Source organism: Empidonax traillii, unplaced genomic scaffold, assembly GCF_003031625.1.
Source record: "Empidonax traillii isolate 1590-97213 ecotype Southwest subspecies unplaced genomic scaffold, ASM303162v1 scaffold1134:size187968, whole genome shotgun sequence".
In the NCBI taxonomy this organism is placed as follows: Eukaryota; Metazoa; Chordata; class Aves; order Passeriformes; family Tyrannidae; genus Empidonax; species Empidonax traillii.
This window is the reverse complement of record NW_020956327.1, coordinates 111,326-132,584: the sequence shown is the minus strand read 5'-3', so window position 1 is coordinate 132,584 and position 21,259 is coordinate 111,326. Positions and strand designations below refer to the sequence as shown.

General features: G+C 52.2%; 2 protein-coding genes across 4 annotated transcripts; both read right to left on the bottom strand.

Moving 5' to 3' along the window:
* Positions 1–37: 37 nt before the first annotated feature.
* On the bottom strand, positions 38–13,949 carry ZC3H6 (zinc finger CCCH-type containing 6). Of its 2 annotated transcripts, none has more exons than XM_027905259.1 (12): positions 13,569–13,949; positions 9,281–9,461; positions 8,667–8,792; positions 8,115–8,370; positions 7,758–7,879; positions 7,549–7,665; positions 6,420–6,531; positions 5,785–5,894; positions 5,120–5,373; positions 3,892–4,394; positions 3,296–3,535; positions 38–2,475 (listed from the first exon to the last, which is right to left on the bottom strand). In XM_027905259.1, the coding sequence occupies exons 3-12, from the start codon at positions 8,739–8,741 to the stop codon at positions 977–979; spliced, it is 3,288 nt and encodes a 1,095-aa protein (XP_027761060.1). In that variant the 5' UTR covers positions 8,742–8,792; positions 9,281–9,461; positions 13,569–13,949; the 3' UTR covers positions 38–976. The 2 variants fall into 2 exon arrangements, with proteins under 2 accessions (XP_027761060.1, XP_027761059.1); XM_027905258.1 differs by lacking the exon at positions 13,569–13,949 and adding an exon at positions 13,275–13,451.
* Positions 13,950–16,055: 2,106 nt separating this feature from the next.
* On the bottom strand, positions 16,056–20,953 carry FBLN7 (fibulin 7). 2 transcript variants are annotated; one of them, XM_027905249.1, is made up of 9 exons: positions 20,779–20,935; positions 20,346–20,516; positions 19,949–20,074; positions 19,733–19,870; positions 18,963–19,100; positions 17,931–18,069; positions 17,399–17,817; positions 16,848–17,330; positions 16,056–16,065 (listed from the first exon to the last, which is right to left on the bottom strand). In XM_027905249.1, the coding sequence occupies exons 1-7, from the start codon at positions 20,894–20,896 to the stop codon at positions 17,445–17,447; spliced, it is 1,203 nt and encodes a 400-aa protein (XP_027761050.1). In that variant the 5' UTR covers positions 20,897–20,935; the 3' UTR covers positions 16,056–16,065; positions 16,848–17,330; positions 17,399–17,444. The 2 variants fall into 2 exon arrangements, with proteins under 2 accessions (XP_027761050.1, XP_027761051.1); XM_027905250.1 differs by lacking the exon at positions 16,056–16,065 and having other exon boundaries at positions 16,503–17,330; positions 20,779–20,953.
* Between the last annotated feature and the right edge of the window lie 306 nt (positions 20,954–21,259).

Genomic DNA, 21,259 nt, shown 5'->3' with positions numbered 1-21,259 from the left:
CCTCGGCCCAGCGTCCCCACGGAGTCAGCACCAGGGATTAACGGTACCCTTTTTAATTGTTTTGTTAAAAATGTCGCCGAGACACCATGAATACAAGTACTGCGGTTACAGCCATACAAAAAAAGCAATACAAATTAAGCAGCTGAATACAAAAATACGTTGAAATACATGAACACCACAATGGAACTCGGAGCACTAAATCCCAATCGTGTAGGTGTGGAAAAAAAAAAAATTTAAATAAAAACCTTTTTTTCCTCTCGTATTAGACAACGTAGTTCTCTCCACTTTGAACAGTTACTTCTCCTAGTTATGTACTTCACAATTTTTTTTCTATGTACAGCATAGAATAAAATACTTTTGAAAAGATATGACATTTTTTTTCATCCTCAATATGCGATAAGAGTCTCTTTTACACTAATATCGACTGCAGGAATAAAAACTGTCCGTGTCTTACATCAATGCATCGGAAAAGGAGGAGCGACGGCTTCCTTGCAATTCATTTACGCAGGTTGTCCATCGGTTCGGGGGTTTGGCAGTCCTGGAACGGCGTCTCTCCCGGGAATTCATGTACATAATATTGCTTGGATCTATACAAATGTGGCAATCGGATCTAAGTGGTGGTTTGGGAAGAGGCAGCTCACACATATACAGCTCTGGGGATTTTTCCATGACTTATTTACAATGAAAGTGCTTTTCTCAGCTCTAACACGATCCGGGGGGGGATTGGTTTCCTTTCTACAGGTCAATTATTAGTCTCCCTGAAATTGGAAAAAAAAAAAAAAAGGATTCTCTAGAAAATACCACAGCTTTGCAAACACTCGAGCGCACTGGAGAACTGCGTGTGGTTCGGGATTAGCAGCTGAAAAGTGGTGGGAATTATAATTTAAAAATAAATAAAGCCAAAAGAGGTAACCCAGGTACAAAACAGCAGAGAACTGCAATATCCACAACGGTAAAAAGGCTCCCGAGCCATCTGCTAACAAAAGGGGGAAGCGGTTGGATCGAAAGTCTTGAAAACATCTTTCAAGGATTTATCATCCGACTCCCCGTTGGGATCGTTCTCCGGGGTCTGCGTTACCTGTCCGGGCTGCCTCACCTGCCTGGGGTCGCTGTACTGCGGCCGGATTAACCCCGACAAAGCCTGGATCGGGAGATTATGCACGGCAGGAGCAGCGCTGGAGTGTTTAGCCTGAGATTTACTGGTGCTGTTCGCTTTGTCCGAAGCAGCTTCCGCCGATCCTTCCGCAGTTTTTTCCGCGGCGGGGGCGGCTTTCTGCAGGGACGCGTCTTCCGCCAGGCTGGGCTCGCTTTTACTGGAATTTTTCAAAATGCTCTTTTTCTGGTTCTCCCCGTTCTCTCCCGAAGCGGCTGGAGCCGTGTCCGAGGCGGAGCTGTGATCCCTGGGATCGTACAAACTGATCCCGCTCAGGATGGAGCCGGGCGTTCCCAGCCTGACGCCGCTGGACGATAATTTGGGCGCGTACGGAGGCAGAGCATCGGGGTCGGGTTTCGGAGCCGCAGCTTCCGAGGGCTGGGACGAGCTGGCAGCGGCTCTGGCGAGCCGGGGGTCAAACTTGGGAGGGTGGGAATCCTTCCCGACTCCGTGGTGCGTGTCAGCGCTTGACAGTCTGTGGAGTCGGGGATCCACGTTTTTTTGCAAGCGGGGATCGCCCAGTTTGCTGGAGCTGCTGGCGTGGGAATCTGCGGCCGGATCCAAGTAGCCGCTCCGGCCCGCCAGGCTGTTCTTGGCCTTGGCAGCGAGCCGGGGGTCGGCCGGCATCGCGTTGGGATGCGGATCGTTCTTCAGATTCCGCAGCTTGTTCAGTCTCTGGTCGGCAATGAGCGGAGGGAGAGGCAAATTGATGGAAGAGACGGGGTCGGGCTTAGGCAGAGGGATCGGGAGCAAGTCCTCGGGGGCCCAGACGATGTGCTTGGCAAAGTTGGGTTTCATCAGGGTCACATCCATCTTGATGTGGCTGAACTGCCGCAGCTGGGAGCGGGGATCCCTTAACGTGACGCCGGGCAAAGGTTCCAAGGGAATGAGGAAAGCTCGTTCCCTCAGCTCTCTTTCCGAGTCCTCCTCGTCGTCGTCCATCCCTTTCTGCTTGACTTTGACTCCGGGGTGCGCGTGGTGCAGATCCAGCTTGGCCGCCCCCAGGGAGGAGCCGGCGTGGCCCTCGCTCACCTTGTGCATCCGCGGATCGCGGGCCAGCCGGGGGTCCAAGGACGCGGAATCCGAGGGTTTCCTGGGATTGGGCCTGGGAGAGGCCCGAAGTCTCGGGTCGGCAGTCTGAGGCCCCATACCTTTGTCCTTGGCCAGTCTGGGATCCGTAGGAATTCCCAGCATGTGCTGCTCCGTGGAATGTTGTTGCCGATTCCTAAAGTTTTCGCTTTGTTTCTTTAAGGTTTTGAGGATTGATTTAACACTGCTGCCCTCTTCCTCCTCGCTACTGGAATACCAGTTGACATTGTCATCTAGAAACAAAAGAAATTCCAAAGAATTCTGATTATTTGAGTAATTAATGCCCAGAGAACCTGAGACATTTACTACATAACGGGAAACTTCTCAGTGAAATCAGGCTGAAAAGATCTGATATTAAATCATCACTCCCTGTGTTTTATAAAAACAGTACCTGAAATGACAAAACTCCATCTAATCAAAGAACTGACATCCCAAAAAATCCTGTATCCATCAATAATTATTTGGGAAAATAACCTGCTTCCCAGCAAGTCTAACAGTACTGGTGAAAAAACCCCACATCTAAAATCTGAGTCCTCATAGGAGAATGGAAAGTAAAATGACCCCTTATAACCCGATAAATGAAAAATCTGCTGCCTCACTATAATCCAAATCCCAAGGTTTGGGGGAGAAGTAAAGATTCAGGATGGGAAGAAACAAGAATATTTAAAAGATATCACAGAGGAAAAAATATTGCTCTAGAAAAAAAAAAATCAAGAGGTGCAACTGAAAAACTGGGATCTAGGATGCACCTGCATTCCTGGCAGCGAGAAACCCTTCTGGTTCAATCTGGGATTTTCAGAAGTAATTATCAACCACAGAACCTTTTGAAAGAGCAAACTAGATCCATGAATTATCCACGGATCTTTTTCCTGGGAGCTAGGATGAAGCACCTAAGCCTATACTAAAATCCTAGAAGAAGCTGGGAAGAAGAGCTGAAGATACCGAGCGGCTGATTTTACATCCCCAGTAACGTGAATGGTGACGCAAATCGATGTCAGTGCGTTTATTCCCAGGCAAGAACGGGGTTGAGAATTCCGACAAAACCCTCCTCACCTTCGTCTTTGCTCATGGCCCTCTGGCCCTGGCTGCTGGCAGAGTCTCCATCCCGCTGGTGCTTCTGGCTGAGCCTGGCGTACAGGGCCTTCTGCATGGCGGGCAGGAAGTCGGGCACGTTGAGGGCCTGGTTGTGGCCCATGTGGCCGCTCATGCATTCCGACTCACTCCCGCCCGGATGCGACTCCTGAGCCATGAGGTGAGCCTGGTGGTCTGGAAACTCTCCGTGCCACGTTCCATCTGCAGGAGAACAAAGCTCTGGTTAGCACCTACCCCTGGTTTCAGTTGGAAGGGACATTAAAAGTGTAGTCGCAAACCCCTGCCATAGACAGGGATATCTTCCACTATCCCAGGCAGCTCCAAGCCCCATCCAACCCGGCTTTGAACGTTTCCAGGGGCAAACCACAGCTTCTCTGGCAACCTGTGCCAATACCTCACCACCCTCACAGGGAACAATTTCTTCCCAATGTCCCATCTAAACCTAAAGCAAATCAGGACTTGTACAGCACAACTGGACACCGTCAGCTGGAAAAGCCGGAACGCTGACAACATTCCGGGAGGTGTCTCTCCCAGTTTCTTCCAGCAGGAGTGCTTACCTCCGGAATTATTGGCTGGCTGGAAGTTGTGCACAGCTTGGTGGGAGTAGTAGTTGTCGTAGAAGTCGGCGGGGTTCTGCATGGACTCGTATTCCCCGGGCATCTGCTGGTACTGCGGCCCCGGGGGACAGTGGTTGTCCCTGGGCATGTTCACCATGTGTCCCTGCACCCCGGGGGAGTTGTAGGATCCTCCCATCCCCGGCGGGGTGAGGGGCGGCCCCCCCTGCTGCCCCTGCATGGGCATTCCAGTCTGGTTCTGCGGGCCCATGTAGCCCGGGGGCACCCCCTGCATGGGGGGGCTCTGCGGCATTCCCGGCCCCGGGGGCCCCCCGCAGGGATGGTGCCCGGGAGAGCCAGGGTGCATGGGAGGCCCGTTGTGCCCCTGGGACATGCCAGGGCCCGGCCCCGGGCTGGAGCCCGGGTTGTACATGTGCTGGGAGTGCGGGTCGTTGCCCTGGAACGGCGGCCTCGGGGGCGACGCGCTGTTGTAGAAGGTCGGCGGCCTGCAGGAGAAGGAAATGAAGGAATCGGATTTTGCATCAGCCCACTGGCTCCCTCCTCTCTCTCCCCACTCTTACTTGTACTGATGTCACCTTAAACTGGATAAAAATCCCAAAGGAGCAGAATTATTTTCCAAGAGAGTTAACCACGCCCATTCCATACATCACAGAATCACATGGAATCATTCAGGCTGGAAAAGACCCCTGAGATCATCAAGCCCAACCTCTGCCTTGTCACTAGACCAGAGCACTGAGTGCCACTTCCAGTCCTTCCTTGAACATCTCCAGGGATGGGGACTCCACCACCTCTTTGGGCAGCCCCTTCCCAAGGCCTGACAACCCTTTCCATGAAGAAATTCCTGCTGTCCCTCTCCTGGTGGAGCTCGAGGCCGTGTCCTCTTATCCTGAAGGACAGCAGAGTTTGGCTGGAAGCACATTTTTTTTCAATACTGGCTCATCTCCATCAGTTTTCCTCAAGAAAAAGCCAACTGCAAAAAGACTGGAGCAGGGAGTGAACTGCTCCAGCTGCAGATGGGGATGCCAAACCAAGAGCCAACCGAGTGACCTTCTGGAAGGTCAACCCTTTCCATGGAATGCATTAAATAACTCTGCTATCAAGTACCTGGCAGATCCTTAACTTATCCCAGAATCCTGACAGGAACAAAGCCAATGATCAAATATTAAATGAGAACTGTTCAGACAGTTCTACCCAGAATCCCAACACCTACTTCTTCCCAATTTTGTGTGCCAAATCCACAGTGGGCTTCACGACTATTTCGAAAAGCGATGGGATTTTCTTGTAATCTCCTGAAGGATCTTGGTAGTTTTCCATGTCGGACTCAGAGAAGGGATATTGCTCCGGGGGGGTTGGCAGGAGCCCGACGCCTGGAGGGGGTTTGGGGAGAGGAACTATGCCCCGCTTCCGGAGCTCCTCCAGCTCCTTCTCATCTTCATTCTGGGGCTCCTCCTCATTATTCAAAACCTGGAACAAAGCCACGGAGCAAACAGTCCAGCAATTTAGTTTCGTACCTCTCATTTACATATTATTTACATATTTAAATAAACAACCTGCTCCAAAACTACTGGGTATTGACATCCCACTCAGAGGATTATAAACCCCTTTCTGGGGAGGGGTTGTTTTGCAGGACACCAATTCCCAAGGCCGGAAGAAAAGTACTCCCAGTAGCCAGGAAGGGACACAATTTCCCACAAGTCCACTTCCTTCAGACAGGAATTTTACATGAGAGGAGGAGTTGTTCTAAGATTCCTGATGTTTTTAGTGTTGGATTCACCCTCCCCCCACCTTTTCTGTTAAGGCCTGTTGGGCAGTGAGTGGAGAGAGAGGAAAATCCTACGTGAACCAGAGGTCAGGATTAGTGCCTGGATCCCTCACCTTATCCAGCAGCTCCTTTGTTTCTGCAGTCAGGGGAGCGTGAGAGAATTTGCACTTATCTCCTTGATAGCACTTGGCTCCTGTGTGGTAGAACTTGCAGGGGAATTCATGTAATTAAAGGAATTAAGGATTCCAAACAGTTTGGGAAGGTTAAGAAAATCCAGCTGGATTCTTCCCCGGGAAATCCATCTTTCCAATGTCCCACGTTATGAATTTTGGAAGCTAAAAACCAACTTACCTCTTACTTCCACTTAAAATATTCCTAATAATTACATTTCTATGGCCCTTTTAAAATTGTGATTAAAAAGGGGAAGGAAAACACAGGAACAACAATAATTAGGAACAGATCAGAGGTTAAAATATATGTAGATAAATGTATCTGAACTTCAAGGAGTTTTATCTTTAAAAATGCTAAAAATCCCTAAAATTGACAAAAAACCCCAGTAAGTTTATACATATTTTTTCCTCTTAACTATTTGAGGAAAAAACTCATCTTGTAACAAATCTACAGAGCCTTTGGTAGAGCCTTTTAAGGAAAGAAAGAGCCACCCTTAAAAATCACTTGCATCAGAATAAACAGAAATAAACAGAAATATAAACTTCCAGATGAATTTCCAAGTGTTTTCAAAGGATATTGTGCAAGTAAATGCAGTTCTCTCCTTTGGTGCAGTAACCCTGGATGTAAAACTTGCAGATTTCCTTCTTCTTTTCAATCTCCGCATCGTGATCAAATTTACACTGCTCCCCCTATAAATAAATCAAAAAAACAAGGAAAAGCCATTAGCCACGTGAATTGCTGGATGATTTCATTTCACAATGAAAGAAGAACATCCTCCTCAGCTCAGCTGAAACTTTCTATCTTGACTAACACTGGCTTGGGTTATAATCGTGTCCCCAAAAAGCGTGACTAGGAGAAAATTCCTGGATTGGATTTCAAAGGAATATCCAGAGTGGTGACAGGAAACAAGGTGCTCTTACAGCCTCAGCTCTGCTCTCGGCCTCCACCTTGGAGTGTGCATTAACAAGGCACTGAAGTAAATATTTTCCTGGATTATTTTCCGTGCATCCTGTTATCCATCAGGATTATTTTGCTGGGCAGGGGGGTTGTGTATCTTTTGGGGATTTGTTTTCACGACAAGACACCAAGTGCTCTTTCAGCCCCTTTTAAAACTGAAGGTGGCAGCAAACACTCGTCTCGCTGAGCCAAACATTTAAAGGCAGCAAGAAATACAGTATTTCCAATAATTTCCACCTTTCTTTTGACCCTTTGAGAAACAAACAGAAAATATTCCACTTCTAAATCCTGAGGAACCAAAGGAAAGTGAGTCACTTGCTGAACAAGCATCCAGTGGTTTAAGGGTGTGTTTTATCAGAATTCCATTTTTTAGAGAGAGAAATCACTTAGAAATCAACGTTTCCAAGTTAGCAAGGAACAAACAATTACATATATTCAGGAATTGTTGCCTATTTAGGTTCCAGGCTTGTGAAATTTATCATGTGATAAAAAAAATAAAATTTTTCTCACAGTATTTACATACAATGCATTGTCAGGGTAAGTTTATGATGCTGTCACGGATGCTTTTGTTGTATATATTAATAAAAATACAACACTTAGAATTAATAAATGAAATAGAATTTAGCAAATAATTCTGTTGGATTTATCGATAAACCCTCAAAACATCAGGAAACAAAACACTGAGTTGCAACACCCAAGTTTTCTTTGAATCAGCTACGAATGAAGTTAAGAAAGGATTAAAAATGTACCTTAATGCACCTGCCTTCGAGGAAATATTTACAGATCTGTTTGCCCTTGTGCTCCACCGTGTGCTGGTTGATGAACTCCTGGCTCATATTCACCCATTTCTTCACTGGTTTGCCGTCCTGGAAAACAAACAAATCCACCTTTTCCTGCTGCTGCACAGATCCCAGTTCCTGCCTGGTGCACTGGGAATGAGGGCTGCAATTCCAGGTACCTCATGGAAGCCATCAGATCCTTTATTGCCTCCTCGTCCCCTTCCACGGTCCTTACGCTTCAGCTTCTTTTGCATCCCACGCCCTCGGCCCACGTTGTAATTGTTGCCTCGTTGGGAAATGCCTGGAAAATGGGAACGACCTCTTTTAAGACGACGAAATTAAGGGAAAGTGGTTCTCTAGTGACCTCAGGGAACAAATGAACTCGCTCTCCTTTTGCTGTTGGAGATGTAATGTCTAACCAGCCCAAGCACTTGAAATACATGGTGGCAGGAAAGCTACCCCTGGCAGTTTCCCTCATCCAGGCTTCCATCCCAGAATGATCCACAGCACAGCTGCTGCCCCCAGAATTCCCTCACCTTTCTGGATCCCTTTCATCCCCTGTTTCTTCACCGGCTCCTTCGGGAATGGAGGTCCCAAATCACCGCTGGAGGTCTCCTTGGCCTGTCTGTACTGTTTCAGCTGGTCAGCAAAATCCTCATCCTTTTCTTCCTCGTTGTAATTCCCGAAGTTTTCATCGCTGTAGTGACTGTAGTCGTCATATTCCTTACTTTTGACATTTTTTTTATGCTGCATTTTCTGGGAACTCATGTAATTCCCTGACACGTGTCCATGCTGTGGGGAAGGGACTGCATTAGGAAGCAACTCCGCGTTTCCAAATCCCACATTCCCAACTGCTCTAAAAACCCATTTTTGGGGCCGTTTTATTCCCAGAATTGCCCCAAAAAAGCATCAGCAATACAAAGAAAATCAGCTATTCATTAAAAGGGAGATGAGAACCAGATGAAATCTAGTGAAATCTGGGAGAACAGGCACCGGGATCGAGCCAGAATTCCCAAACCACAGCTTTTCTGCATTTCTGAAATGACACCTCAATAAAGACCTGAGAAATCCCTTGAAAAACTTCCTACCTGACTGAAGGACGAATCATAATCCCTGTAGGAAGAGCTGCTGCTCTTTTTGTGGGGCCTTTCCGAGCGCTCCATGTCGGAGTCGTGGCTGTAGTCGGAACTGTCATCGCTGGAAGGGGAATTATGCTGGAAAAAAAGCAGAAAGAGCTGTGGAACTGCCGGGAATTTCAAGGGATCCATATGACAACACTCTGCTTTAAAAAAACGACCAGCAGGTTTCATTTTCCAGGATCAACTTTTATTATAAATCTCTTGCACTGAAGCTGATTAAAATCTCCATTAGCTGCATCATCCCAATGAATTTTCCTGGAGAATTCACTCAACTTGCCTGAAATCTTTTCTTTCCATAAATAATCAGCACAAAAGCGAAACTGATGAACTTACATTTTTGCCTCTTATCCTAAAAACTCTCAGATCCCTGTGGTTCAGCTTCCAGTACTGCTCTCAGTGGCCAGGGCTTAACTTAAACCACCGCTTAAGATTTAAAACCAGTTTAAGTCTTAATACTAATGACACCATTTTAGTTCCCTTCTCCAGTTCCTTGGATCCTTTGTCTAAACCTGGAACCCTGCAATTCCAATCAACACCTCCAACACTTGGGGCTTTTTCCTCACCTTATGCTTGTCCCGCCTCCTCCTCTTGGATTTCTTCTTTTCCTTCTCTTTTTTGCGTTTTTTCCGGGATTTCCGGTGGCCTTTGTCGGTTTTCTGTTTGTCGTCCCCTTTTGTGCTGTGCTCCTTCACGTCCTCGTAGGCAGCATCATCTATCTCCCCGTCTTCCAGCTCTCCATCTTCTCTGTAGGAGGAAAAACAGCAGGACAATAAAATTCCATGTCACCACCCGGCTCGTTATCACTGGAAAAAAAAAAAAAAAAAAAAGGTTAAGAAGTTTGAAGCAACCCCAAGCTGTGATTTTTGGGATAAATGGATACGCCAGGGAGAAGACATGACTGCTGTATGATCTCCTACGGCCTGGAATTACTTGGAATTACAGTGAAGTGAAACTGGAGCGTAAATATTCCTGAAACACCTGCAGCTATCCCCAAACACCCAATTCTATTTTGACAACATCGGCTAAAGTCGTTCCCTGAAGGATCAATTAAATTATCCTCCTAAAATACCCACTGAAAATGCTCTTTGGGAACAAGGTCGTTCCCATTTCCCAGTTCCCTTGGGAATTGCACTCATAGATTTCCACTTCTGGGGCACATCCAGGACCGGAATAACTTTCCAGGTAAAACAATCTCCGTAATACAATCCTTTGGATTGCATGTCAGAGGGAAGATTACACAAGTGCTCTAATCCCTGAATTCTTTCCACAACATCCCAGCATTTTCCAAGCTCTGAGCTTCAAGGAAGCGACAGGGCAGGAATTCTCCTCTGTTTTAGAGGGTTTTATTCCCATTTAAATCCCAAACTGGAGCTGTGCACTAGGAAAGCAGAGCAGAGTCTCCCCCTCTTCCAAGAGCCCTCCCTCTTCCACACTCTCCAGCTACTCAGAGCTCCATGGATAAGTGAAAACAATCCCAGAAACATTCCCACTGGCCCGAGGGGATTCTTAGGGCACCTCCCAAATGGATCAGAAAAGTGAAATCACTGAGCAGTCACACAAATATCAGGGAAGGGAAACCCAAAATCCACACCTTTGGGCAGGGGGAAAAAAAAACCCAAAAAATTAAACCACACACCTCAAATAACTCCCCCAAATTCTCTGGTGCTTTAACTTCCTTTCTAACCTTCAAAGCTGGGGTTTGAACTCCCCTTCCTTGACCTTATTCCGGGTCAGTTGTAAAAATAGAATTCCTTATGCCCAAAGAAGATTTACGCTCCAAGCTCCTTAAGTGCAAGATCCAAAGCCCAGGATGCATTTTCCTCAAATATTACGGGGATTCTTGAGCCTCAAACATTATTTAAGCCTCTAAATTTGAGGTTCGATTCAGGGCCGAGGAAAGGTCTGATTTAAAAACAATTATAGCAATTAAACCACACAGGTGTTTGTGACACTGGTCCAGAATTATTTAAAGAAATAAAAAACAACCTCCCTCCCAATGCTCTCAACAGGTTTATAAAAGGATGAAGAGCTCAATAATGAAGGTAATAATTATTTCAATAGTGAAATATTATTGTATGAGAACTCCATGCCTAAAATAAGACATTAGAGGGCTAAAATTCCCCAAATTTTGATACTAGGGTGCTGCTAGGCTAAAGAAATTAGGAATTAATAAGGAGAGTACCTCCAAATAACACAGAAAAATCAAATAAAAACTGAGGGGCAGCTGGGAGGACGAAAAAAGTGAAAGTCCATGAACTCCTAGTGATTTCCTAAAGTTCCTGGGAAAGCTGGAACCGATTTATGTGTTTATTTACTGGAACTGAGTTTGCCTCCAACTTCCTCCTCACCCACAGAACCCAGAAATCCTCACTAAATCCTCCCCTTGCAAGATCCCTGCATTTGAAGGCCCAGACCCTTCATCACCAAAACAACATCACCAACGGGAGTTAACTAAAAACATTTGAAGAATTACAAACAATTTGGCTGGAGAAAACAAAAGACTAAAACAACCTTCCAACTTGGAATATTCAAACTGTGAACAGACAGGGCTTTTTTTACTGTTTTCCACTGCTCAAAAGCAGTAACAAAATCAAAGGCTCTGGATTAAAGCAGGATTAAAGCAACCTCCTAGCTGGGAATATTCAAGAGTGTGGCCAGGCAGGGGTTTTGACTGAGCAACTTCTTGATCACTCAGCAGATCAGCTGAAATCAAACTCTTGTTTGCTGCACAAACTGGTGGAACCTCCGAGGTTCCCAGTATGGGTGTTCCCTGCAGTGAACTGGTTCTACTGGTCCTACATTTGCTCGCCTGATGTCACACACACAAAAAAACTTGGGAGTTGGGGCTTTCCTGCAGTGAATTAAGAACGTATTTTACCAAAAATATGATCTCCCAGGTGGTGTTTCTTGTTGCTCTTTGGGAATGAGAGCACTGTAAAGCAACACTTATAAACTGCAATTAACTAGAGTATTAGGGGGCACGTAATGGTTCTGTTGCACAATTTACCAGTGTCACAACTGGCTGTACTGGTGGGAATGGCTGCTTTCCAAGCTGGAGAAGCTCTGCTCCCAGCAGAACCTGGAGCCACTCAGGCTTGTCCTGCAGGAGGACCTGGAAACACGAGATATTTTCAATCCCTGAAACAGTAACAAGGCACAGCCTGACCCCAGGAACTCCCCGGCACAGCTCTGTCCCAGCTCCAGCAATCCCAGCGGATTCCTGGGGTGCTCAGGGCACAGCACATGGAACAGGGAGCTGGACACAACGTCCACCCTTTCCCAAGGACAAGCGGGAAGGGGGAAACAAGACCCAGCAGCTCTGGGCTCTTCCCTGAACCTGCCACTAAATCCCATGATCGTTTTGGTCCCACTTCCCAATTTCTAACAACAAGCAGGAAGGGGACAACAAGACCCAGCAGCTCTGACCCTTTCCCTAAATCCCAGGACTATTTTGGGACCACTTCCCAATGACAAGCAGGCAGGGGAAAACAAGAATCAGCAGCTCTGGGCTCTGCCCTGACCCCTTCCCTAAATCCCAGGACTGTTTTGGGACCACTTCCCACTTTTGCACACGGAATCAGGGACTCTTTCTCCAGCGAGCAAACTGTTGCCTTTGTCCACGAGCTCCCCCTTTTTTTTTCTTTTTCTTTCTGTCTGTTTTTCCCAGTGTTTTCCAGCCCTCTGAAGTACCACAAAGGGTTGTGGAGCTGTGTGGGGGGAGGCCAAGCTCAGGGAATCCCAAAAACCCAGCGTTTTTAACTCCTGCAGCTGTGGCAGGAATGCTCTGAGTAGGTGTAGGCTGAAGGACGGGGTAGTTCCCACCCTGGCACAGTATTTTTGGAACTAGTTAGGAAGGCCAGGGCTGCCTGGAGAAAGGATTTGAATTTCCAGCAGCTGCAGGAGAGAAAGGGAGGGAGGGAGGGAGGGAGTGAAGGAGGGAGGAACAGAGGTCCTTTCACCAGGAACAGGACTCTGGTTTCTGCGCATGGGGATTGAGAGGTGGCAAAGATAACGTCAGTCAGCCCTTAATCTGCATAAAAAAAGATCCAGTTAAATGTGTAAGGTGGAATCTGGCAAGAAAATGACGTTAAATATGGCTCTAGTGAGAGATTGTGGTATCAACAAAAACAGCCAAAAATAAAAAACCCGCCCAAGTCGAAGCACCCTTTCCTGCCTGAGACAGAGAACAATGGTGACATTCAACAGACACCCCCTGGAAAGTGCAATTTATGGAAAGAATGGAAAACAGCCCCCCTTCCCAGCCAGAATAAATCAATGAAGATGTAAAAACGCATGCATTCCGTAAGGAAAAATTAAAACCTTGCTAAAAAAAATGCACTTTTCAATGCAGTGACACCCCCCCTCCCCTCCTTGCATTCCCCCCACCACCACCCCGGTCCAGCCTGAAGGTGACCTGCCCCCCCAAAAACATCGTTAACCCCCTCAGGCACATTAACAGAGCATCATCATCAGCATCATCATCATCATCATTACCAGCATCACCCCACTAAGTACCACCATTATGAGAAGCGGAGAGAGAGAAGAATGTTACTCGACCTTTCGTCCCCTGCATGTTGCCTGTCAGAGTCGGGCATGTTTGGGTCAAGAACTGGGTTTGGGGGTTTGGAGAACAGGCTTTCAAAGGCCATTGTGCCTGGCTGTGGTGTGGTGAGGAGGAGGAGGAGGAGGGAGGTGGAGGAAGGCAGGGCCCCGCCGCTGCCCGCGGTGCGGAGCGGCGGGAGGAGGCGGCGGCGGCGGCGGCGCGCACGGCCGCGCTGGGGGCGGCTCGGTGAGGAGGAGGAGGAGGGCCGGGCCCCTCAGTGAGGAGAGATGATGAAGGTTTGCACTCACGGTTACTTAGTGAGACACTAACGGGCACTCAGCGCCCGGGCCCGGCCGCCCCGCGCGGGCGCTGCGGGCAGGCGGCGGCGGCGGCGGCGGCTCGAGCGGCTGCCCCGGGGCACAGGAGAGCGGGAGGACACACACACGGGGGGAGGGAGGTGCTGCTGGCCGGAGATGGCGGCCCTAATTCTTCCTTACAAACATGGCGCCCGCGCGAGGCACTCGCACAAAATGGCGGCGGCGGCTGAGAAGGGAGGAAGAGGAGGAGGTGGTGGTGGTGGTGGTGGAGGAGGAGGACGAACGGCGGTGGCGGCGGCAGCAGCAGCAGCAGCGGCGGCGGCAGCAGCAGCGGCCCCCCCGGCGCTTTGCCCGCACACGCTCGCTTAAGCGCCCGCGGCCCGCACGCGCCGCCGCCGCCGCCGCCACAGCGTCTTCTGCGCCCGCCGGGGCCGCGATGGCGCCGCGCTCCCCTCACGCCGCCGCCGCCGCCGCCGCCCCGCCGCGCTCCTCCCCCGCCCCCTCCTCCGCCGCCCCGCCCCGGCCCGCCCCCCGCTCGCCACCATTGGCCGCGGACGCGCCGCCTCGCCCGCCCATTGGCGCGTCCGCACGCCCGTCAAACCCCGGAGCGGCGTCACGCGCGGGCCACGCCCCCCAACCCGCCCCGTCCCCTCGGCCGCCGCCGCCGTGCGCGCGCGAAGCGGGCGGGGCCTCGCGGCGCGCGGCGTCACGTGCCCCCCCTCCGGGGGGGGTGCGTGTCCTCCCTCCGCCCGTCACGTGACGGCGGCGCCATCCGGGACGCGTTTTCCTCGCTGGAATTGGGGCGTGGGGTTGTGGGGGGGGGGGAAGGAGAAGGAAAAGGGAGGGAAAAAGGAGGGGAAAAAAAGAGAGGAAAAGGGAGGCGCCTTCCGGCCCGCGAGAACCGGGACGAGGAGCGGCGACGGGGCCGCCGCTGCTGCTGCTGCTGCGTCATGGCCGCCCCCCCCACACAGCCCCACTCGCGCTGCGGGCGGCGCCCCCTGGCGGCGGTGCGTGAGAGGGGGAAGCCGGCCCCGCGGGGTTCATTAGCGGCATTAATAATAATAATAATTACACAGAATTTGCGTCCCCGGGGCGGCCGCGGCGCCGCCACCGGGATAGAAGCGTTTCCCTGGAATCTGTCTGCCTGCCTCGCTGGGCTTTTTAGGACGCAGGACTCACTTTTTCCAGTGCCAGGAATCCAAGGGGAAAATACGGGAAAACAAACAAACAAACCAAAACAAAACAAAAAAGAGGGAGCAGTCACATGTATTCCCACGGGTTCCCATTGGGAAAAGCCTCAGATCCATGAGGGGAGAACCATCTCCCTGTGGCCAGGCTGGACTAAGGGTCCAAATCATCGTGGAGATGAGGCAAATCCAAGGAAACGACTGGGAAATGGCATTCCAGCAGCGCTGGGACTGACACGGGGCTCTGTGGAGGTGCTGGTGGCTGGGGAGCATCACTGGGGTTAATTAGAACTAATTAGTCCCATCACGCGCACTAATTAACCCCATGGTGCCCACAGGGCTCAGCACCATCTCCCCAAGCTATAGGGAAGGGGAAAAAAAAGGGATTTCAAATCCGGAATAAAAGAAAAAAATCCTTAAATTTTGGTTAAATATTCTGATTTTAACCTGTAGTTGATAGTAACTTCATGTTCCCATATATATGTAATAATTATCATCCTTTTAACTGTAGCTCAGACTGAGGGGGAGGAGAAGCTCGGGGGTGGTCCAGACTTGGGATGTTCCGCTGGGAAAGGTCCATGAGGAATGGATTTTGGGAAGTGGAGGATGCTGAGGAGAAAATGGGATGGGATGTCATAGTTACCTCCCACTGCCCTGAGCTTGGGGCTTGTCCCTCCTCATGGGGTAAGGAGGAGAGAGAAGTCTTTTCCGTCCCAGTCCCCCAAATTCCAAGGCGCTGGATTTCTCTCTCTCCTTCATCCTTTGTATTCTTCCCCTGAGCCACTTGGGCTGAGAAATGGTGATTTTGGGGGCAGCACATCTGGAGCCAGCTGTGCCCACCCAAAGGGGAGCCGAACCATTCCAGCTATTTTTTTTTTTTTTTCTTCATCTCCAAAATATTGTTATCCCAAAGAAAAGTTGTATTTCAGGGCTGGAAGTCTGAAAGGTGCCGGAGCAGCCACTCTGGGAAGGGGAAAATCTCCTTGAGTCAGCTGGAATGGCAGCCAGGGGTTTGCAGCCTGGACCTGAGAGAAAGTTTAAGAGCTGACCTTAAACTTTTCCAGGGCTGGAAAGGGAGAAACCAGCTCACCCTGGCCTTGGGAATTAGGAAAATGTTGTCAGCTTGGAGTTGTGCCGCAAGGAAAAGCCTCCGGAGCGCGGTCCAGGCGCCCGTCTCCAGCTGTGCTATCCGGTGAAAGCAGCACATGGAAACTATTCTGCCCCGTCAGGAGCTCGTCCTCTCCCAGATTCCTGGTTCTTGGCTCCCAGATCTTGTTATCATCCCAAAATACGGTCACGGCCTGCTGTAGGAACACATCCAGCCAGGCTGGGAACTGCCAGGGAATGGGAGAAGGAGGAGAAGGAAAAAAGGAGAAATAGAAGAGCAGCCATGCTCCCAGAAAAGCCTTTTAGATTTTGGGGTTTTTTTAAGGAAGTTTTCCCCTCCCTTCCCCAGCACAACCCTGGGATGCATTTCCCTGCCTGGCTCCACATCCATCCGGAGCTCCCGCCAAGCCAAACATCCTCCATCCTCCAGCAGCAGCCCTGAATGTCCCTCCTTGTTCTGCCGGGAGAGAAATGACCCCATCCCAAATCCCATGGAAAGGCTGTACCCCCTAAAAAAATCCAGGAGCTCAATCCCCCGAAGGATGCAAAGATCCATCTCCCCCTCAGGAGACAGATCCATCTTGGGAAGTCTTTCTCCGTGGGGCAAGGACCGGGAAGCTCAGCAGGATGCTCAGGGGTGAGGATGCTCCAGGGGGAAGCATCCCAAGCAGTGTAAGGCAGGAAAGTAAAACTATGGATAACAGGTCCTTCCCCCACCAGACCCAGAGCTCTCCTGGACGGCTCCAGATGAGCATTCCCACCATCCACACATCCACTGGGTGCTCCACTCCGCTGCCATCCTTTAGATCATCCTTTAATTGTACTGAATCCAGCGGAATGTGGGAACATGCAGAATGGCAGGAGAACATGCACAAGCAGGGGGGTGAATCCCCCTGGGAAGAGCTGAATGCCAGCTCTTCCCAGCCCTCCTCCACCAGGATGGCTGATGGAGCAGGGAATATTCCCACCTCCACACGCAGCCGGGAGATCCATGAGGGATTCCCGCTGGGGAGGTTTAAGGAGCAGGGATAGCACTGGGATTCCTCCTTTGCCCAGTTTCCCAAGGAGGGCACGGGGAGCCAGCCAGGTGGACGATCATGGAGTTTTCCAGCCCTGATCAATCCCAGGGGATTAAGGCCCTGGACCTCAATCCCCAGCAGGCTCCAGGGAGATTCTAAGCACGAAAAGGGAAGCAGAGGCATGTTTATGTGGAGCTGGGGTCCAAGCAATCCCAGGCCAGCAGGGAGGAGAGCGGGAAAGGCCAGGAGCCTCCCTCCTCCCACATGCTCAGCTTCACTGCCTTCCTAAAGGGAAAAGCAGGAATCCCGAAGAAATCAGGTGGTTGTAGGGCCTCATCCTTCCGGAGCTGGGGGTGAGGACGGTGCCACACTTCCCGCTTCTTTTCCACCTCATTTGGGTTTTCCTCCTGTCAATCCACCTGGGAAGAACCTCGGGACAGAGGGGGAGGCTGGTTGGCTCCGGAGCGGGATATCCCTGGGAGCAGGAGCGGGATATCCCCAGGAGCAGGACACTGAGCAGGGACCGGGAGCCACCACCACCACCACCTCCTCCCCTAAAACTCATAGGCCGAGACAAAGAGGGTGATTTTGGAGACGTGCTTGGCCTGGAAGACCCGGTCCAGGTACTCGGACATGTCCACGTCCACCTGGATGGTCTGGGGGCCCCGCAGGCTCTGCACCAGGATGAGCTCCCCGGTGTGGCGGTCCGAGCGCTGCACCACGAAGTGCCCGCGGCTCTTGCCGCCCGCGATGCCGAAGCGGAGGCTGTCGGGGCCCGGCCGGCCCGGAGCCGCCGCCGTGGCCATGCGGAACAGCGGCGTGGGGGTCGGCAGGCGGGAGGGCAGCGGCAGGTAGTGGAAGGAGATGGTTTTGGGGGCGTGGTGGCACGACCGGCTCTCCATCGGGCAGGGGTTGCGCTCGCACTGGCTGCGGAGGGAAAACAGGGGAGAGGTTTTTTTGGGATGTAGGATACCTGTCGTGCCCTGGTGTTGGATCCACGGGGATGTCATGCTACGGATTTCGTGCCAAAACACACTTACAAGGGGGAGGTTTTGACGTAGGAGACGTTCCCGGCGGCGGGGGGGCACTGGGGGGTGACGCACTGGAACCCACCCCCGGTGTTGATGCAGGTGCTCCCGCCCGTGCAGTTATCCTGGGAGAGGGAACACTCGTCGATGTCTGGAAAACAGGGGCGGGCAGCAGGTCAGGGCCCTGGGAAACTCCTCGCTTTTAGGTCCCTTCCGGTGGGAAATAGGCAAAACCACCTTGAAATGGGTCAAATAGGTTTCAAAAAATGTGGGAGTGTGGCTGGGAGCATCCCAAAATCCCATCTCCTCTCCCCAGGCTCTGCCCTGGGCCAGCAAGGGTTAACGGCAGCAGGAGGGCAGCTGGTTTTCCAAACTTTCTGCTCAGTTGTTTGGACACACAATCCCCTTCTATTTACTAAACACCCGTGGGACACCTGGAGGAGCTGGAATGCAGAGGGTTTGCTGGGAGCAATAACAAGATGCCATGGAGCACGTGGAAATCAGGGAGGAAAGGGGAAATCGGGATTTTTCTTACCCTGAACTGCAGCAATCAACAATTTCCAGCAGAAAAATTCCCTGTTTTTCAGGAGGAGACTTTCAGCAGTTCTGGCCTCCCGCAATTCCCACCTGCTTCCCAACTTCCCCCATCCCCATTTTCAGGGGGGTGCAGCCCCAAAGCATTCCTCCATCATCTTCCCCCCCCCCCCTCTGGAAGAGGAAGGGAAGAGAGGGAAGAGAGAAAGGGGAGAAGGGAAAGAGAAAAAGGGAAAGGGAAAGGAGGGAGAGGAGCTTCTAGAAAAGCATTTTCTTTTAATTTTGGGGGGTATTTTGGGCTGAGTGTTCCCTTCCCTCCACCAGCACAACCCCTGGGATGCATTTCCCTGCCCAGCTCCCCATCCAGCCGGAGCTCCCGCCAACCCAAACATCCTCCATCCGCCTCCATCCCCCAAAACATCGCTCCATCCTCACCCTCCCCTCCGTGCCAAGCCCCTCGGATTTCTGCGGGTGGAAATGGAGAGAAAAGCGGATTCCAGCCCCACTCACCCTCGCAGCTCTTGCCGTCTCCCAGGAGGACGTATCCGGAGGGGCAGGAGCAGTGGAAAGAGCCGGGAAGGTTGACACAGGAATGGGCACAGAGCCGGGGCCCCCCGTCCCGCTGGAACACCTCGCACTCGTTGAGGTCTGCGGAGACAGGGATTCAGCCAGGATCCCACAGCATCCTCCTGGGAAAACTCGGCAAGAGTGGGCACTGAGGGGGGTTAGGAATTGGCTGGGGGCAGATCCCAGCGCAGGATCCCCCCAAGGGTTGATACTGGGCCCCGTTTTAACTCATCCATCCAGGACTTGGATGAAGGGGTTGGAGCCTCCTCAGCGAGGTCCCTGCCAGCTCAAAACTGGGAATAGTGGCTGATCTCCCAGGGTGCTGTGCAGCCCCTTGGAAGGACGTGGGCAGGCTGGAAAGGAGCTGTCTGGAATTCCATAGCAGCACATGCAGGTCCTGCACCTTGGGAGGAACAACTGAGAGGGGACCATGTTTATCAGTGCCCAAAGGGAAGTGTCAGAGGCTGGACCAGGCTCTGCTCAGGGAGGGCCCAGCAACAGGACAAGAGGGAACGGGCAGAAACCGATGCCCAGGAATGAACACTGGAGCAGATTGCCCGGGGAGACCATGGATGCTCCATCCCTGGAGATATTCCAGAGCCATCTGGGCACGACCCCGTGCCGTGTGCTGACCCACCGTGGCCCTTCCACCCCTCCCTGTGCTGTGACTCCACCAGGGCCCCGCATCCCTCTCGGTTCCCAGCGTGGCTCACCCTGGCAGAGCCCGTTGGCGGCCGTCCCGTTCATGTGGAAGCCGGGATCGCAGCTGCACTGCTGGGCCTGGGCCACCTGGGCACAGCGGGGCTGGCGGCTGAAGGCGGGATCGTCCCTCACGCTCCAGGCGGGAGGAGCTGGGGGGGGACACGCCGGGGTGAGGAGGGGGCTCGGAGCACCCCCCCAGGTCACCCCCTCCAGGGAGGGTCACCCACCCGTCTGTGCCCTGTGCTGGCAGGTGGTCCCAGTCCACTGCTGGGGACAGAGGCACCTGAACTGGTTGAGCCCCTCCAGGCACGTCCCGCCGTTCTGGCAGGGGCTGCTCGAGCACTCGCTGATCTCTGCGGGAAAAGCAGAGCACATTCCACGTTACCTTCCTTTGGGAATGCCGTTTTCCCCTCATCTCTGCTGCTGAGCTGCTGGGGAGGCTCCAGCTGTAATTCCCAGTTTTCCTTGAGGCTGAGAAACCCCAAAGCACTGGAGCTGGGATGCTGGGAGGCAGCTGCGATCCTTCCCCACTGGGTGATCCCCCAAAGCCCCCCCGGACTCAAATAAGGCCACAGCACATCCTGCCCTTCCCAGCGCCATTCCCGGGCAGGGAAGGGGCGGTACCTTCGCAGCGGGGCTCCTGCCCGCTCCAGGTGCCGTTGGCCTGGCACAGCCGTGTGCTGGAGCCCAGGAGCTGGAAACCCGGGTCGCAGGTGAAGTGAACCTCGTGCTCCACCGAATACTTGGTGCCAAACTTCCTCCCGTCCGTGGGGGCTTGGAGAGCGGGACAGGAGACTGCGAGACCACAGGGAGAGGGGTCAGCTTGGGGGGGCTTTATCATTGCCATCCCTGAACTCACCCAGACCCTCCAAGCCTCCCTTCACCTGTTGCTTTCCTGGAATACTGTCCCGCTGACAACATCCAGCCCCACAAGGTAGGGATGTTGGGGCTGGCAGGGAACTGGTGGCATTTTCCACCTGTCCCATCCCTGAGCATCCCGAGCTGCCTGTGCCCATCCCAGGTGCTCCGAGGCCGTGGGAGGCCGGGAAGGACTCACCGGTGGGTACCTCTGGAGCTGCCTTGGCCAGGGTGGCGTGGAGGGAGCTGAGCCGGCTCCTCATGGCGCGGAGCCCCTCGGAAAAACGCGTCTCCTGCCCCTTCAGCAGCTGCTGCATCTGCCGGATGGCGGCCAGGAGCTGCTGCCTGCTGAAGCAGCTCTGTGGGAACAGGGATGGGGACAGGGATGGGGATGCCACTCCGGTCCCGGTGCTGCTGGGCCAGCCAGGATCCAACTGCTGCCCGCAGGATGAGGCTTGTGCAGGAGCTCCGCAGCATCAAATGAGACCCCTGATTTTGTATTTTCTCCCTTTTTAAGGAGATTCAGGCGTTTTTTCCACCTGGGCAAGAAATCGTCAGCCCAGGCTCCCTCCCTGGAATGTACCCGGGTGACGCCGCGCTCCGGGCAGAGCTGGGATCGCTTTGTTAGCCCTGGGAGAGATGCTGTAACTCATGTTTCATCCTGCTGGAGCTCCAGAGCC

Bases quoted from the DNA above. Each gene is read 5' to 3' on its own strand.
- ZC3H6 (XM_027905258.1), bottom strand. From the start codon at position 13,366: ATGGCCTTTGAAAGCCTGTTCTCCAAACCCCCAAACCCAGTTCTTGAC. The intron at 8,371-8,666 runs GTAGGAAGTTTT...CCTTCCCCACAG, and splicing joins ATGATTCGTCCTTCAGTCAG to CATGGACACGTGTCAGGGAA. The intron at 3,536-3,891 runs GTAAGCACTCCT...GTTCTCCTGCAG, and splicing joins GCCAGCCAATAATTCCGGAG to ATGGAACGTGGCACGGAGAG.
- FBLN7 (XM_027905250.1), bottom strand. From the start codon at position 20,896: ATGCAGCAGCTGCTGAAGGGGCAGGAGACGCGTTTTTCCGAGGGGCTC. The intron at 20,517-20,778 runs GTGAGTCCTTCC...GTGGTCTCGCAG, and splicing joins AGCTCCAGAGGTACCCACCG to TCTCCTGTCCCGCTCTCCAA. The intron at 19,871-19,948 runs GTGGGTGACCCT...GTCCCCCCCCAG, and splicing joins CCAGCACAGGGCACAGACGG to CTCCTCCCGCCTGGAGCGTG.